This window comes from Electrophorus electricus, chromosome 5, assembly GCF_041902795.1.
Source record: "Electrophorus electricus isolate QZ-2024a chromosome 5, ASM4190279v1, whole genome shotgun sequence".
In the NCBI taxonomy this organism is placed as follows: domain Eukaryota; kingdom Metazoa; phylum Chordata; class Actinopteri; order Gymnotiformes; family Gymnotidae; genus Electrophorus; species Electrophorus electricus.
In genome coordinates this window covers 9336384-9353179 of record NC_137501.1, presented here as the reverse complement: position 1 = coordinate 9353179, position 16796 = coordinate 9336384, and the positions used below count along the sequence as shown (strand labels likewise).

Sequence of the window (16796 nt, the reverse complement as noted above, 5' to 3'; positions counted from 1 at the left end):
CTAGTAGATACTTTGCAATTGTCAAAGGTTTACTCAACAGTTAAAGAGGAATACCTCTGTTTACACACTCCATGCCTAGAATGTAATATGTAGTCTCTGTCCATATCAGGATACCACTTTTCAAATCTCATTGCTTTGTAAATGTCAATGAACAGCAAATATCACTGTCATCTGGATGGCTAACTTAAACGGTGATGCTGCAGATTTTTAAGTACACTGTTTCTTCTCGTTAAGTATATCAGAATAACACGGAAAATTATACAAAATAAAGCATTTAATTTGTAAGAAATTTCTAAGTAATAAACGCTGTATGAATATCTTAATTCTTTACAGGGTTAATGTTGGAAAACCAACAAATGTAACGTTGTTCGTGCACATTTTAGTTATACTACTACTACTACTACTACTACTACTACTACTACTACTAATAATAATAATAATAATAATAATAATAATAATAATAATATTAACAACAACAACAATAATAATAATCAAACACCATATTTTTAATCTACTTTTTGTATGGGCTATTTATGCATCGATAAGACTCCAACTTCTAACAGATAATAATCACCACTCTATTTTGTAATATTAAGTTCAATTCATAAATCATCCATAGCTGGCATTTGCACGATAAAACAACAAGCCTGGTCGTGACGAAAGTAACTTTACAGGATTTGCGGAACGTAGACGCAAGATAAGGTGTATTAAGGTGTTTTTGGTCGGGTTCACGGATTGTTCTGGAACTGGATTATTTTAACACACATCATAAAACAGGAATATATTTTAAAATGCACCAGACAAATTGTACTTGTCAGGAAAAAAAATAGTTGGATATGAGCACAGCCTCCCTGTAACACATCTATCAATAAGCTTTAACACGGAGTTTACAGTACAGTTGTATATTATTTATTGCATTATAATGAAGCACGAAATCAATTGAAAATAAAGCTATTTTATTGTCAAAGCATTCAACATGGTTAGATAAACTATCAAATAGTAAATTTCAGCAAAAGGAAGAAACACTGAATCTATTCTCCACAGACACAAAATAACACTTTGTATTCAAACAAAACAAGTATGTACATTGTTGTGAATAGACTGCATCTTTAAACCAATAACTATAATTTACATGCATTCTTAAATATAGCTGGACATTATCCGAATTATACTCAGTATTCATCCTTAGGCCTATACACATGAAATCATCGAATAGTTTTCCATGAAATGGAACTACATTTCGGTTTATTTCTATATATTATACATTAATATATACAAAATACAAAGTACATTTACATGTAATTATCCCCCCTTTCACCCAAATAATAAGTGCTTCATATGATAAATAGATTTTCAGAGTTTTTGCTTTAAAGTCAAAATGCATTCGTGTACACAAAAACATGACATTTGAAAGAAACAATCCGACTAGAAATGTCTTTTTGAATGCAAAATCAAGTGGATTTCTCCAGATTGACAATATTCCCATTTTGAAAAAAAATTGCCATTTGTGAGTAAATATCCCCAAAAAAAGTCAGTTATGCGAGGTCATGTGACGGGAGAGGTGGTGCCGCTCCCTGAAGGACTCGTTGCAGATAGGGCACTTGAGCTTCTCCTCACGCCTCCGCTTGACCAGCGGTTCCATGGAGTACTCCTTTTTGTGGTGCGAGCGCATGTGGTAGACCAGGTCGGAGGTCATTCGGAAGGAGGCGTTGCACTTGGCGCACCAGTTTTGTGCAGGAAGGCAGAGGGAGGTGAAGGAGGGGGGTAGGAGTGTGAGGGCAGAGGGCATCTGCAGCTGGATGGGGCCTGACGCCTTGGGCCAGAAGGCTGTGGCGTAAAGGAACGGGCTCTGCTTGGCCATGCCGCCTGGCACTGGGCAGTTGCTGCCCAGCTCGGAGCCCTGCAGCTTGGCAGCCAGGTGGTCGGCCTGGTAGAGCCGGTTGGAGGAGACAGTGTCGCCCACGGCTGGGTGGCAGTCCACCGCTGGCAGCAGCTTCGGCGCCATCACCAGTGGTGAAAGCTGGGAGAAAGAGCGTGAAGGTTGGCTGAAGGCGCTCTTCCGCTCCGAGCCACCAGTGTCCTGCTGGGCCACGGACGTGAAGGCACTGCCCACCGCCGAGCCCTCGGAGCGCGACTGCGGCGGCTGCGTCTCGCCCAGCACCTGCCGGAGGCTCAGGGGTTTGTCACCGAGGCCGTTGCCTGGCCGGCCGGGCTCTGCCTTGTTCTCGGAGTTGAAACCAGAGTTCTTGCTGCCGAGCTTGGAGCCCGGTGGAGACTTTTTCACCTCCGTGAAGGCACTGCGCTTGGCCTCGGGTGCCTCTGAGGCACAGGGCGAGAATGCTCGCTTGGCTTCGTCCAGGCCGTATGCGCCACGGTACTGCTGCGCCGAGTTTGCCAGCTCCTCCTTCGACTTCAGCGGCTGCACCAAGCCTACGGCCCTGCCGTCTTCCAAATCAGAGAACTTGCGCTTTCCCGAGCTCTCGCTCAGGATCTCTGCCTCCTTGTCACTGGGAGGACTGGTCCTGTTATTCTCTAAATCCCTGGCCAGATTATGGAAGTCTGTAGATGGTTTCCCGTCTGGAGGGCTGGGGAAGCCCTCAGATCGGCCTAGCTTAGGGCTGGACCTGGCGAGGGGAACGCTGGTCTGTTCACTAGAGTCCTTCGCTTCCTCCTCAGCCATGCTTTGGAGTCTTTTGGTGCAGCGGAACCTCAGGTGAGCCAGGAGAGGGAACTCAAACTGGAAACGCTGATTGCAGTCTGGACAGATGTACGGTGGAGATCCTACATCCATAAAGAAAACAAAGACAGCACTAGTTTAAAACATTTGTGTGAGCAGTGATGTATCAAATGAAATATTACCATAGGCACAATGGTAATAGAAGCTTATATATTGCAGACATAGCTGTTTAAAATGCGCATGAACATAATAATCTTCACATCACTTTATTCAGCAGAAATTAATCCAAGCTATAGTTTTACTTTTCCAAGGTAATTTATTAAGCCATTTTAACATCATGCATGAATTGCACCTTTTGTGAGATCATTGGTGCCTGGTCACAAATCTGTTTTTCATAATTAAGCCCTTTTTTCAAGTCTTGAATAATTGTTTTCCAGTTATGCAAATGTACCTAGTCATCAAAATGCACACATCGCTGACTTTAAAACAGCCACTATAGACACTGAGCAGTGACCTCTAAACAGGAAAACTAAGTGTTTCCTGGGCTCATACCTTTGCTTTTCACTTGGCTTCTGTTGGAGCTGAGGAGCAGCAGCTCGATCAAGTCCTTTCCGTACCACACCAGAAGCTCCTCGTCCTTCTCGATTCTCCTCAGCGACCTGTAGTAGAGCTGTCCATTCTTCACATAGGCCTCCAGGTTCAGTTCCTCCCTGTCTCTAGCGGACTGGACCAATCGCAGCCACATCAGACCCTCTGAGGAAGTGTTGGCTGCTGACGTGTCCACCTATAGCCAACAGAAGCAAAACACAGTTTGAACAACAAACCCCTCATCTACATTTGTTCTCAAGCTTTCAAATTAAAATGAGGGATTTTTTAAAGTCGAGGAACAGGCCAAACACAATGAACAGTTCCTCAAATCGATTAGTAGGAATATATAATCAAGATAAAAAAGATCTATATTTGTATGAATAATACCCCATTATATGACTCTTAACCACTGTAGCCTCATCAATTAACTGTGAGGTGAACACGTACCCTGAATATGTAAGGTGCAGTCCTCTTATCTGTAGATTTTAGGGCAATAAAAGCAATACTGTCATATAAAGAGGTGTGACTCAGAACGCAAGGCCCAAAAATAGCGTTTTCTGGAATGTCACAGGTGGTGTAGACGCTGGTAAATATATCCGTTAAACACTGCTGCATCGCCTTTGCGTCGCCATCCCATGCAAGCTTCTGGGAACTCGATTCCTCCATCATTGCCTACAAAATGAAGACAACAAAAGGAGCAGGTCAGATCGTGTGTACCACAAGAGTTCTTAATCTTCATCATTTGAGACTAATATGCTAATTTACCCAATCATATTTACATATTTACGCTTGCGAACACTGTCAGGCCTATGTTAACCATTTCCTTATACACGATATATATAGTTTAAATTTCTATTATGATTCTATATATATAGCCTGATCGATTTAATTAAGCCAACACTCGTCAACAAAAACAACATAGTAGTAGTAGTATTATTAATAATAATAATAATAATAATAATAATAATAATAATAGTAGTAGTAATAGTAGTAATAAGAATAAGAATAAGAATAAGAATATATTCATTAATATAATAATTTATTCTTTGATTTCAGTGATGATATTACTGATATTCAAGGATATTACTTTAACAGTCATAACTACAATCGTTAGATCATCATCGGGTTATTTTACATGCCAGTGATACGGAAGAAAATTCCTATTTAGAATCGGAAAGGCATATCGAATGGATTTCAAGTGCGATGTCAAAGTCGCTGATCTCATGTCAGCCAACCTTTAGCTCTATTCAACAAGAAGGAACGTATGTCTGTTCATTATCATAATCCACCACTTTCCCTCTGAGACTTAATTAAGGCAGCACGCAGGGTTAATTTTTTTTCTTCAAACACCGAATGCATATTTACGAATGATGTGATTCTTTTTCGTACGCCTCAGAGACCCTATAATTTACTCACGAAACTTGTTATACACTGAACAAAGACCACGTATACTGTTAGAACTACCTTGTCATAGGGACAACGCAGGAAAAAACGCTATACACTACAGGCTACTTGTTTTCCTTCTGCACAGTATGCTAAATTTGTATGTCTTTCATCCTAATTTATTTTAAACTATTTATGTAGGTTTTGGTTAGTAAATAATTTACATGCAACTAATAAAGCACTAACATCTCAGACCAAAGACCAAAACCCTGAATTCTAAGAAAGAGGTTGGAACTAAGATACTATTTGTAATAGGCCTATTTTCTGCGAAAAGAATAAACTCTTTGACGTCTACAGACATGCTCAAAATGAATACGCTGCAGACAGAAAGCCTAAAAAGAATAAATTATGTTAGGTCTTTTTTGTTCTTAAATAGTACGCCTGATTATACAGACTTTTTTTTTCATTTTTAATTAATAATAATAATAACAAGTCACTTTTATTATTGTGTCTTTTGTGTGGATTTAAAAAAAAATCTTGCTTATTTCTATTAGAGTACGCAACTTGTAATGTGGCAAGAACAACGGAATAGACTGCACATGGTTATCGAAATACACACTGCCGTTGACAGGCGCGAAGGCAACGCATTAGCATGCCGAAAACGTACGACGGAAGCAAAACTTAACATTCTGCACGTTCTGCTGTCTGAATCTGAATCTAATCAAACCATCGGGTTTATACGGCTGTTTAATCATGTTCTATTTTCGTTTCTTGTTATTTTATTTTATTTTATTTTGTTTATTTATTTTTTGGATGGGCATTGGTTGAAAAGTTTTCCTTCCCTTTTCCTTTGCCACAAAAGCTTTGCTATTATTTTTATTCTCCTTTCTCGGTATCATGCAACTACACTTTCCTTTTGTAGTTGTTAGGTCGGTCTCACACGGGAAAATCGCACAAAAGAACCCAATGAATATGCATCTCAGCTAAATACTATAATGGACCACAGAATATATGCGCATTTCCAAAATAGAATCAATGAACCGGGTGACCTCCTACTTCAGGGTGAAATTTATAACCCTTTTCGTACGAGTTTGTTATTATTCCAACTTTACGACAGTGTATTAACGACTGAACTCATCTATCTCATTCAGCCACTGAACGTAGCACATTGTGAGTCAATGCGCCCTCCTCTAGGCTGCCATCTGCGGAGCTTTCTCCCCCGGTTACATAGCCGAAAAGATGCGGCTCGAATGCAGCGAGCTTCGACGGATTCGGTGTCCCCGGGCTGTTTTAAAATTTGAAACGTTGCATACTTACCGATTATTACAAGGTAAAATAATCCGCAAGGTTTGAAAGATGATGCGATTGTGCCGTCAAGTACGCGTTCAAAGCCGTGAAGTCCGTGCAGTCAATACATTTCCCAGTCCGTTAAAAAGTGACAGTGCTGCCGGGCGCGCTGTGATTCGCGAGCGTGGAGAGGCGTACAGATGGGGCCGATATACTGACTGACTGGCACACAGATACACACTTTTTGTTTGCTGCACATAATCTGCCCAATGAGGCGTGTCACTCTCCGTCTCCTCCCTTTAACTCTTCACTGGCCGACAGATAGTTTAAGTAGTTTAGTGCTACCAGAACACCTTTAAAAAATATTGTTTACAAAATTAGCCAGATGCCAGAACTACAGCTGCTGGCAAAATATATCACATTTTTGATGCAGACCTTCATTTTATTCATTTCTAGGGCAGTTCGTTAAACTAAACAAATTCAATCATTTTGTATATCTAAAGAAAAACAAATGGCAAGACTAATAATAATTGTATTTTGTATAAGCATGACTGTCATGATGGCCCTAGAAACTCATAAAATGACGGCGATTACTTTGTTATTGTGATAATAATAATAATAATCATATTGTTATTATTAATATTTTAAAAAAAGCCGTTTTAGTAGTCGTAGAGGTATTAGTATAATTGCCTAGTATGTTTGTTCTATATAGCGGGGGTTCCTTTATCCTAAGATTATTGTATGGTGTTGCTTTGTTACCATAGTTAAAACAATGAAAGACGTATGTGCAGCTTTCGCTTCCCCTACTCTTCGGCATGACTGAAAATGAACATTCCCTGGAATTAACATGTGAACATCTGAAACATGAGCTTGTAGATCCTCATAATAATGCTGCATTTAATATAGTAGACGGTTTGCCTGTCTACTGACCATTAACCATGTGTTGAATTTTGTACCTATCGACATCTGGGGCGCTCTCCTCACAGCTATGCTTTGCTTTTCGAGTAGACTACTTGAGAACGTGAGCGTGAATTACAAGAGGCAAGCTTGTCACGCGGACACCTGCTGTGGCGCTGCGTCCTGAAGAGAGAGCAGCGCGAGGTCACCGCGCGTTCAACTCCGACCTCATCGCTGGACTCATGTCTTAACATCTGGGTAAGAGAGTAGTGGGTATTGAGACACTAAACAGAAAAAGGATATTTCTGTCGTAATTCAGGTACATGCAATAGATTATGTGCCAGCAATACGTCTCTTATCTTTGAAGTGATATGTGAGGTAAACGCTAATTAATATGTCTTTTAGCTGCTTTAGAGACGATAGTCTCGGAGGAGTTTACAGCCTTGGTTGAGTGTTTACCGGAGCACAGTTCTCCACAGGTCCGGACTGTATCCAGCGTCTTGCAAATTGATACTTTTAAACCAATCTGTCATAACCAAAATTGTAATAACGGACCTGCGAGATTTTGCACTTTGATCACCAGTATCACAAACAGTCAAATTCCTTATTTTCTGTTTTGAATTAGGCTATATGTTGAAATAGACTATATATCAGTCTATATAAGTTTCTAGTTCACATCTTGGCCGAAGTAAAAAAAAAAAGAAAAAAAAAGTATGCCAATAAATCAATAATACGGATTAATTGAACGCTGCTTTTAAGTTCATTTTAAGAATCGTAAATTGCTTTACACGTTTGTATAAATGTACGCTTATAAAGACGTATTTTCCGAGTAAATATAAGTCAATTCAGTTTAACAAATTTCATAATCATATAATACATAAAATAATTTTTAGGCTAGTATGTTTTACATTGTTTGTTCATTTTTATTACTTTAAAAAATATATCTGTGTGTGTGTGTGTGTGTGTGTGTGTGTGTGTGTGTGTGTGTGTGTGTGTGTGTGTTCTTAGATTCCGCGATTCACCCAATTTACACTTCTACAGCGACAAGAAGTTGAGTGCGTGGAAATTATAAACTATATAGATATATACTGTTATCCACAGACTCTGAATGCCTATTCAATTTTTAAATGAAAGTTTGTTGGCATTTATTAATCTGTAATTAAAACTAAACATAGTTTAACTGTAGCCTGTCTTCCCACCTTTAGACCAATCCCTGAACTGCATGACACTCGTTAAGTATGTCAATTGACAATGATTTAAATTCAAATACTTAAGAGGGCCTCCTTCTAATAGGTTAAACAGTCTGCTTTTTAAAATATGAAGATGGAGATATAGAGTTTTACCATAGACAAGTGACACATTCATATCAGTAATGTTTTATTGTATCATGTTTAAATAAATGCTATAGATTTTGCAGTAAATGTAGTAATTCCATTTGTTTACACTATTATTTTCTAATTTAAGAGAGCTCTACGGTAAATTATATAATAATGAGTTTAAGTGTTAACTGAGCATTAAAGTGGAACTGAGAAAAATTCTTTTGTCAAACCAAAACAGTTCTTCACCTCATGCAATAGTGTTTGCTGTTTTGCTTTTATTTTATTCATGGAGAGATTTCACGCGCACAGAAAATCATCCACGTGCACTGTGCAGGCACTCGAGCACAAACATTCTTTCTCGAGATAGACTCTTTTCGGCGGATAAAACGACTGTGGTCTCCACTGAGTGTTTCAAATGGTAGGCTTTTGTTTTACTTTCTTTTATTTTTTACACTTGTGCGCATAGATGTCCTCTGTTGTACGGCTGTGGCATGGGTCTGTGAGGGTTTATCTTAGTAGTAAATCTCCTCTTGCTCTTCAGTGCCTTGCTTAGCCAAGCATGATAAGGACCTTTTTCCCATACAGTGCTCTGAATTAAAGCCACGAACCAGCCTGCTCAGTAGCCATCTGCTTCAGCCGTGAACTGCAGGCTCATGGTGACGGGGAGAGGCCACGCGGCCGACAGAATGGGTCCCCCCTCCTCCTTCCTCATTGTTTTACAACAAATAGCCCGCATTACCACCAGTTCTTTTATAGGGACTGTCTGCCTCCTCTGGGTGTCAAATATGGCACGGCACAGATTTCTCTGTGACACACATATTAATGCTAATTGTAGTGCTTTGAGGTCAGACACAACAACTTAGATCCATGTGAGAGAAATGCCATTAGAAACAAACAACTGTTTGTTGAAATAAAGAATGAAGGTAGTTTTGGTTGGGATGTTTAATATATGTTTTTTTGTTTTTTAGACGGTCAAAAAAAGGTTGTAGAATTTAATTTGAATCTATTGATATTTTGAGGCACTTTTATTGTGTGTCTTATGACATACTGTCTAGTGATCTATAATGTTTTTTTTAATTAATAGAGGGAGGACATTTTCAGATTCAACTTTGATAGATATAATCCTGGAAATAATAATTAACCAGCAGGTATCTGTCTGCACTTAAAGGTGCTCTCACTTCTAGGTGTTTCTGACATCTGGTATGAGATGTACGAGAAACCTTCATCCAGGGGATGACAAATGACATCATGGCATAGTTTCAGTTATGGTACTGATGAGGGAGACAGAGCTATGCAGTGCAACCATAGATATTTAGGCAGTGATACGGTTTTTACTGTTTTGTTTCTATTCCACCATATTGGGTTTGATATGAAACAACTATGAGGTGAAAGTGTCAGGCCTAATCTTATGTTTGTTTGCTTGCTTGTTTGTTTGTTTGTTTGTTTGTGTTTTTAAAAATCTAAATTGCACAAAACATATAGGACTCACAACCATTTATCTTCTATTTCAATGGATCCAGTTTAACATATCTTTTATTTTTTTTAAATGCCATGTTTCATACTTGTTTGCAAATCCTGTCTGAAGTCTGCAACTTACTTGCATCATCTAACACTGAATATCACCTTTGGTAAGGCTCTACACAGTTACTTTTTGTCGTCGGTAAGTGCAACACATGCTCAATGAGCCCCAGGTTGGGTAACCGCCTTGGTCGGCCAACAAAAAATCCTGTTCCTGATCCTGAGAAAACTCCATTGTAGCTTCAGAAGATCCTTTCGGGTCATTGTCTAAAGAGTCGTGAGGATAATTTTGGGTCTGAGCTGTTGCTGTTGTACATGACAGAATTATGCTCGCTGTAGCTGTGGGTAGTCCACTGGGGGTCACCGGGTTTCACAGATGAGGGCTCGGGACTGGAGTAGTTTCTGCACGCTTTCTTCATTCCATTCCTCTCATACAGGTTCATTGTAATCTCATGTCCATAAGACTTTGTAGTAGGTCTGGGCCTGCCATCTCTGTGCTTATCAGTGGTTTTGCATTTAGTGGTTGATCATGCTGCTGTTTCCTTCTCGTTCTGAGAGTTTTTGATACCAGTGTGTGGTGGTCAGTGTTCGTAAGATGTTCAAGAGATTCATGACTGAAAGTATTTTCCAGTTGTCCTGTGGTGCACCAGGTCTTTAGTTTTTGTTTCTTAACCCCTTACACTTCAAGGATCCAGAATCCTGAATTCAGACTCTCTTTTCTCACTTTTGTAACTGCATGTTGTTACTGAATAATTCCCAGTAGTTGCTGAATAACATTTTTTTTAGACTTTAGGATTCAAAATTCAAAAAGGACTAATGTTATGTTTTGGCTGTGGCTCTTGCTGATTGGTTGTAATGTAGCTTGTACCTTACTGGCACTGAAACGTCATTGGCCCTCATGCTGTGAGACAGCAGAATCCAGTTTCCAGTTAAAATGCCACATCCTGAATGAACTCTAAACATTTAGTTAGCTCTCTAGTGCATGAGATAATGATCCCATCACACACAGATAAACAGATTAGTGGCCAATTGTCCAGTTAGCTTTGGCATCACTAAATGAGGAGGACAGAGTAAAAAAAAAGAGTGTACATACTTAAAACTGAATGCACTTTAATTTCAAAGTAATGCTTTATTGCTAAAGAAATGTACTGGAGATTAAGCAAAGCAAAAATAAATAAAAAATACATATACAAATGCATATGCATTGCACCATATTAATAGCTATTTTCATTAGTCTTATAAATGGAAGCATTTTTCAAACTAAAGAAAAGGTGATGTTAGTTCTGTTACAATATAGACTGTGAAGAGCCTTTTCTGTTCGTCACAGCCCTGTCAGTGAGCATGAATAAGCTCTCAGCTGTTCTTTCACTTTTTCTGTTCGTCAGCCACACAGCATAAAATATATCCTGCGACCAAGCTCCTTTTCTGTTGTTTCTTGCTACTGTAATATGAATGTTTGCTCAAGTCATTTAAATAAAATGTCTAAGATGCCTATAGCAGTTCATAGTGCATACACTTTATAGTCCAATCCATTCGGCATTATTACACCCTGCACGCTTTATTGCTTGCATAAACAGCATGACCATTCATAGCTGCTGTTCTGTACATGGCTATGGTGAGATTTTAAATCTATTTAAATAGGTAGATATATATGACAATATTACTTTTGTAATAAAATAATAACATATTTAATAGAAAAGGTGAACATAGTAAATGATATTTTTCTTACAATACATTACCATTACCACAGGTTGCATTCTAAAGCTTGTTAACTACGCTTGCTATGTAGGGCCAATCAGAGGTGAGCACGCGAGTACCCATGTAAATTACATCCCAAACTGATTTCCAGTGGAGTTGACACCACAGCGCCTACATGGGGGGCGGGGGGGAGCCTATGTGATTGGCATGAAGAAGCAACAAGCAGAGCGGGCAAGACAGCGCAGGTCAGACGGTGGCCATGCATAACCGAGAGAGCTTTCTGTGACGCTTATATGAAAAGTGAGATCATAAATCAGCGGCACAGCAGAACAGAGCAGCGTGCTGCCGGCCCTGCTAAAGGCTTTCCATCATCCTTCCAATGGAGGGCAGAAGAGTAAAGGGAAGGAGATGGAGCTCCGACAGAAGCGGCGGAGGCAAGTTACAACTGTAGCGTGTTTCTGTTAAGAGTAAACGGAATGACTCTCTCTCTCTCTCCCTCTTTCTCCCTCTATCTTTACTGCCTCTCTCTCTCTCTCTCTCTCTCTCTCTCTCTCTCTCTCTCTCTCTCTCTCTCTCTCTCTCTCAGAGCTTTTCAGAGTATCTCCTTTAACTTCCTTCGCTCCGTATCCACATGAACCGCAGCTAGTGTGTAAGTGTGCAGTCCCCTCGCCTGCCCCCCCCCCCCCCCCCCCCCAAGGTCACTCGGTGCTACTGCTCCCACGGTGCACCTTAAACGAACTCTCTGAGATGCATTCACATCAAATGCTTCATCTGGAGGGAAAACAAAATGGGGAAAAGGAATAAATTAATAATGAGCCACTTTTATACTGGATCCAGCGATTATACAAATGGTGGAAACAGCCAAAAATATTCTGTTATGGCATATGGCACTTCAGCTGCCATATGTGCCAGTTTTCACAAAAATTGGCACCGCAGCGCATGATGGTCAGTCGCAACTGCCAAAAACACAGCGAGGGCTGTGCAGAGAGAGAGAGAGAGAGAGAGAGAGAGAGAGAGAGAGAGAGAGAGAGAGAGAGAGAGAGAGAGCGAAAAAACCGCTTGAGTGCCTCAGACAAGTGCGCTGATGTCCCTATGCAGTTCCCACTGCATAATCAGGAGTGAATTATCAAATGCTGGAGAAAGGATTTAGGCGAGATTAAAAAAATGCTTTTGGGTGCTCGTACTTCACTCGTCCACCCTTTTCTCCAGCCTGGCATGGCCATCGCCACCACCGTCACTGCTGCCGCGTCCGTCTGAGGCCAGGCGTCAACCTTCCAAACTTGCCGTGCAGCGGAAGTGAAGCCCGATATAGGTTCACGCAGGCAAAAAATTTATTTGGCATCCCGAGCTAAAATTTCATCATTAGCATTGTGATTTCAATCAAGTGCATCTCGCTGCTCTTTATTTCTGGGTGCTTTTGTGCAGCGCCAAAATGGCGCCTGCATTCAATTTTGCACATCGTAATTGTATTACTGCAGAAAAATGGTCTTGGTTCAGGTACAGCCAGTATTTTGATTTAATTTGATTCAGAAAGGAATCCCTAGTTAAAACTTTGGATGGATTGCTCATGAATGACCTCATTCAGACTTTGGTCCTTATTTATTCTTCACTTTTTGCCTTCTACCCTTATCTAGATTGATTTATTTTTTAAATTCTCATTATTATTATTTCATCCGCTACCTTTCCTGATTGGATCGGCCTGTGAAATCTGGCTCTGCTCAGAGACCATGACTACAGGCTCAGTTGTCCAGGCTTCAGATCCGCCCTCCCAGCCAAGCTGCCAGACTAGCTCAGAGATCGCAGCTGAGCTGAGCCACCATGGCAAGATTTAATGTTCCAGGTTTCGGGCAGCCCCAGGGCATATGCTCGCCCCCCATCACTTAGAGGAGAGCTCGCGTCTGGCACTGGTGAGTCGGGCCAGGCCCCACTGGCCCCTCTGTGTTCCGCTGAAGCCGGCCTCTCTCCCCAGCAACAGGGTTAGCCGGTGAGTGACAGGTTGTGGGCAATTTATTGGGGATTACGGACCACCAGGTCTACCGCCCTTGTTGTGCTTTGACAATGTGTGGCTTTATGTTGCCGTTACAGTGCTGTCAGTGGAATACTATACGACCTCAGACGGTGCTTTCCGGAAAGCATGGAAGCACGCTGTGGTAATGTGGATTGTGTCAAACGGACCAGCAGCATAGTCTTGCGGTTTTAAGGCTTATTAAACATATTTTGGTTAATATTTAATGCATTTAAGTGGCAACATTTTGATATTGGATCTCCCTGTAGGAGCTGCGTGATGTTAGCTCATTAAGCCTAGAAGCAAAATGCACCTTTGACGGCACCAAAGGCCGGATGTTGTTGGCCACAAACAAAACCCAGCTGGTATGCTAGGTATGCCCTCGTGGGGCACGTGGTGTTTTTGAAGCTGCATTTTCGAGTCTCTCTCTTTTTTTTCCGAGTAGCCATGTTTTTTTGATGTGGGGGCAAGAGAGCGTCAGGTTGACGGGTGGACGGCGAGCGCCTTGAGGAAGGGCTGTCAGCGCAGCCGGCCACCACCGAAAAAGCCCAGTGGCCCGAGCCAACAGCGGCGGCCCTGATCAAAGCCTTTCGTGGAGCACGGGGCCTCCGAGGGCCAGGCCCCTGACAGGCGTGGCTTTTGAGGAGGTTCGGTGCGCAGCTGCAATGTGCCCACTCTGTGGCACGCGAGGGTCCTCGCTCTGCTTCTGCGGTGACTGTGGCGAGGCCGTGGCACTCGGGAGGGGCGGGGAATTCATTATCAAAGTTCACTATCAAAGTTTAAACTGGCAAAACAGTGGGGAGAGAAGGGAAAGACCAGTATGTTGCGATTGGACTGCTTGGAGAACTCGTGTCTGATTACGTCATCCCATCACCAATGGAAGTGACGTTTTAGGGAGAGTCTCTAACCGTGAAAGCACAAAGGATCTTATACTCTACATTCCTATAATATCTTAAGAGTTGCCATTTTCAACTTTGCCTCTGGGTCATTTTTTAAGCCAAAGAGAATCTACAGTGGAGCAATAAAATTGCAACTAAAATTCAACTAATGAAAGCCCCCAGAAGAACTAATAGGCCCTTCCTTAAATTCCCAACAGACTGTGTTCATTTGTTTGATGAATACTTTAGCCTTGACTCGCCTTTGTGTCTGCCTATTGTGGTGGAGGAAACCGTGACAGTGTCACCCTCTCTGAGCCAAGAACGGGAGACACGTTACTAGGAAGCCGGCCAGAGTCGATGGCAAGCCCTGTCTTCTCCTCTAATTACTCCCATATATTTGGCCTCAACGAAAAGACCTAACTTAGCACACAGGATGCAGCTCACACCGAGGCACAGATCCACCACGTTCCTCTGCCGGGAACTTGCTGCTGGGTCTGTCAGTGATGTGTCCTCTGCCGAGGGAGAAGCTCATATACATATTAAAAGTCTACACAAAGAAGAATAGGGCAGCTACTGTGCCACCGTGGGTTCATGCTTTTAATATGAAGGCAAATCTTTTTAGAGGCAGTGAGAAAGGTGCTTATCTTATTCTCCCTTACCGTGCTTCCAAGCACGTGCTTCAGTTCTGATTCCGTGTGACGACAAACACCACGATTCAGTACCGTGTCATTTAAATACAGACCTCAGATTGTCTACTCAAACCATTTAATATTAAACCTCTTACTGGAATATGATTTTAAAAAAAATAAAAAATTACATGCTATTTAGGAGCAACAATGGGACTATTTCAACAAAAATGCTTTTAAGCTGCAAACAACAGTAAAACATGCATAATAAAAGCAGTCAGTTTTTCATTTGTTTTGTTCGCATGGCTACGGGAGGTTTTCGCTTGGATGGGAAAGTCTAAATCAATATTTATTGGAACAAATGTACACAAAAAAAAGTTGCAATGTGATTACTGCAGCATGATTGTCATAATAAACTATCCAAAGCTTCAGGGACAGCTCAAGAACTGGGGAAAAAAAGTTAACTGTTCAACTGCTCTATGAATGCCATAAATGTACAATAAAGGCTTATAAATGCAGCCTGCTGCTTGTTTGTGTATGCTAATGTGACCAGTCTCTCTTCTAAATGATTGGCATCTCGAAAAGGCAATGCAAAAGGTGTGCGTGTCCATCTGTCTGGAAAATGTGCTGCGTTGGTGTCGGTCCAGGCTCTAGATGTGGAACTACGGTGGAACAGTGGCCACTGCAGATGTGACTGCATCTCACTCGCTTTGACCATTTGTGTCATGCTTGGCTGAAATGACTGATATAATCATCTCTGATACGCGCTGGTACAGCAGCCAGCTCTTTCTACAGAGAACTAACGGCAAATCGTGTGAACATGCCGACGTCGAATGCAGCAGATTCGTTGACTTTTTTTGTCGCGTTTCGCCCATCTAAAACACACTATGCGTTATTTTCTCGAGCCAATAAAAACAGAATACACCGAATCTGCCCTGAAGACAACGAAAGTGTTACGATAAAACGAGTAGCCTTTAGAAAGGACACGGGTCCACAGAGGACGGCCTTAACACAAAACGCCAATACACGCAGCTACCGTCCTGAGCCTCGGTTAAAAGTTTTTTTCTTATTTTTTTCACGCCAACCCACACTTCTGTGGTAATCGACGGTGACGCGGCGCTTTTCCCGGTTGTTGAAATCGCCGTCCCGACAAAGGCGAGGCGGAGAAATAACGAGCTCTTGAACAGTGACTGCGCAGGCGGCAGGGGTGATGGCAGGCCGCGGATAATGGCAGCTGTCAAGGGAGCTGACAGGAAAGAGAGGAGGGGTGGAGGGGCTCAGCCGTCTGAGGACTTTGTCACACGTTGTGGCTACTTCAGGGGCCACTGATGAGATTTGTGGCGGCAAGGCTGTCAAAACGCTCCTCTTCCTGCAAATGTGAAGTCCTGCGCTAATGCGTAGGTAAATGTATTACAGAAAGGGTTCTCTTAGTCCACAGTGGTGAGACCAAACTGAAACGCATCACTGTGAACTGAATAGATGATATTTATTTTTAAAATTACAATAGGTATATTTTCCTTGAACTTTATTAACAGCACCTGATATCACACATGGTATTATCTGATGTTAGACTGTAATATGCATGACAACAAACAAAATAAATAACACAAGACAGTAACTTCAAAGTATTGACAATTTGTTCTCAATGGGGGGACACTGACTGATTACTTCAACTCCAACTCCAAAATCCACATGACCTTAAAATTCTGCATGAATGCATTGCATAATAATTTGAATTGTAACGATCGTGAGAAAACAGTTTTTCATGAATTAATTTACAGTGGGGTTAATTCCCTGCACAAGCAATGGTTACTCTAAAACTAGATTGAATCTGTATCAAATATTAGTAACACTAAGTTTCTGTATGACAGACTATGGCCCTGCAAGGTGAGTTAGTAACATGCACTTTTGTAGCTAGAT

At 41.4% G+C, this 16796-nt stretch overlaps 1 protein-coding gene across 1 annotated transcript; it reads right to left on the bottom strand.

Annotated features, from left to right (window-relative positions):
* Positions 1 to 485: 485 nt before the first annotated feature.
* prdm8b (PR domain containing 8b) lies at positions 486 to 6152 on the bottom strand. The gene is made up of 4 exons (XM_035530063.2): positions 5966 to 6152; positions 3713 to 3937; positions 3230 to 3461; positions 486 to 2781 (listed from the first exon to the last, which is right to left on the bottom strand). Exons 2-4 carry the CDS (start codon positions 3932 to 3934, stop codon positions 1532 to 1534), a joined length of 1704 nt encoding a protein of 567 aa, XP_035385956.1. The 5' UTR covers positions 3935 to 3937; positions 5966 to 6152; the 3' UTR covers positions 486 to 1531.
* Between the last annotated feature and the right edge of the window lie 10644 nt (positions 6153 to 16796).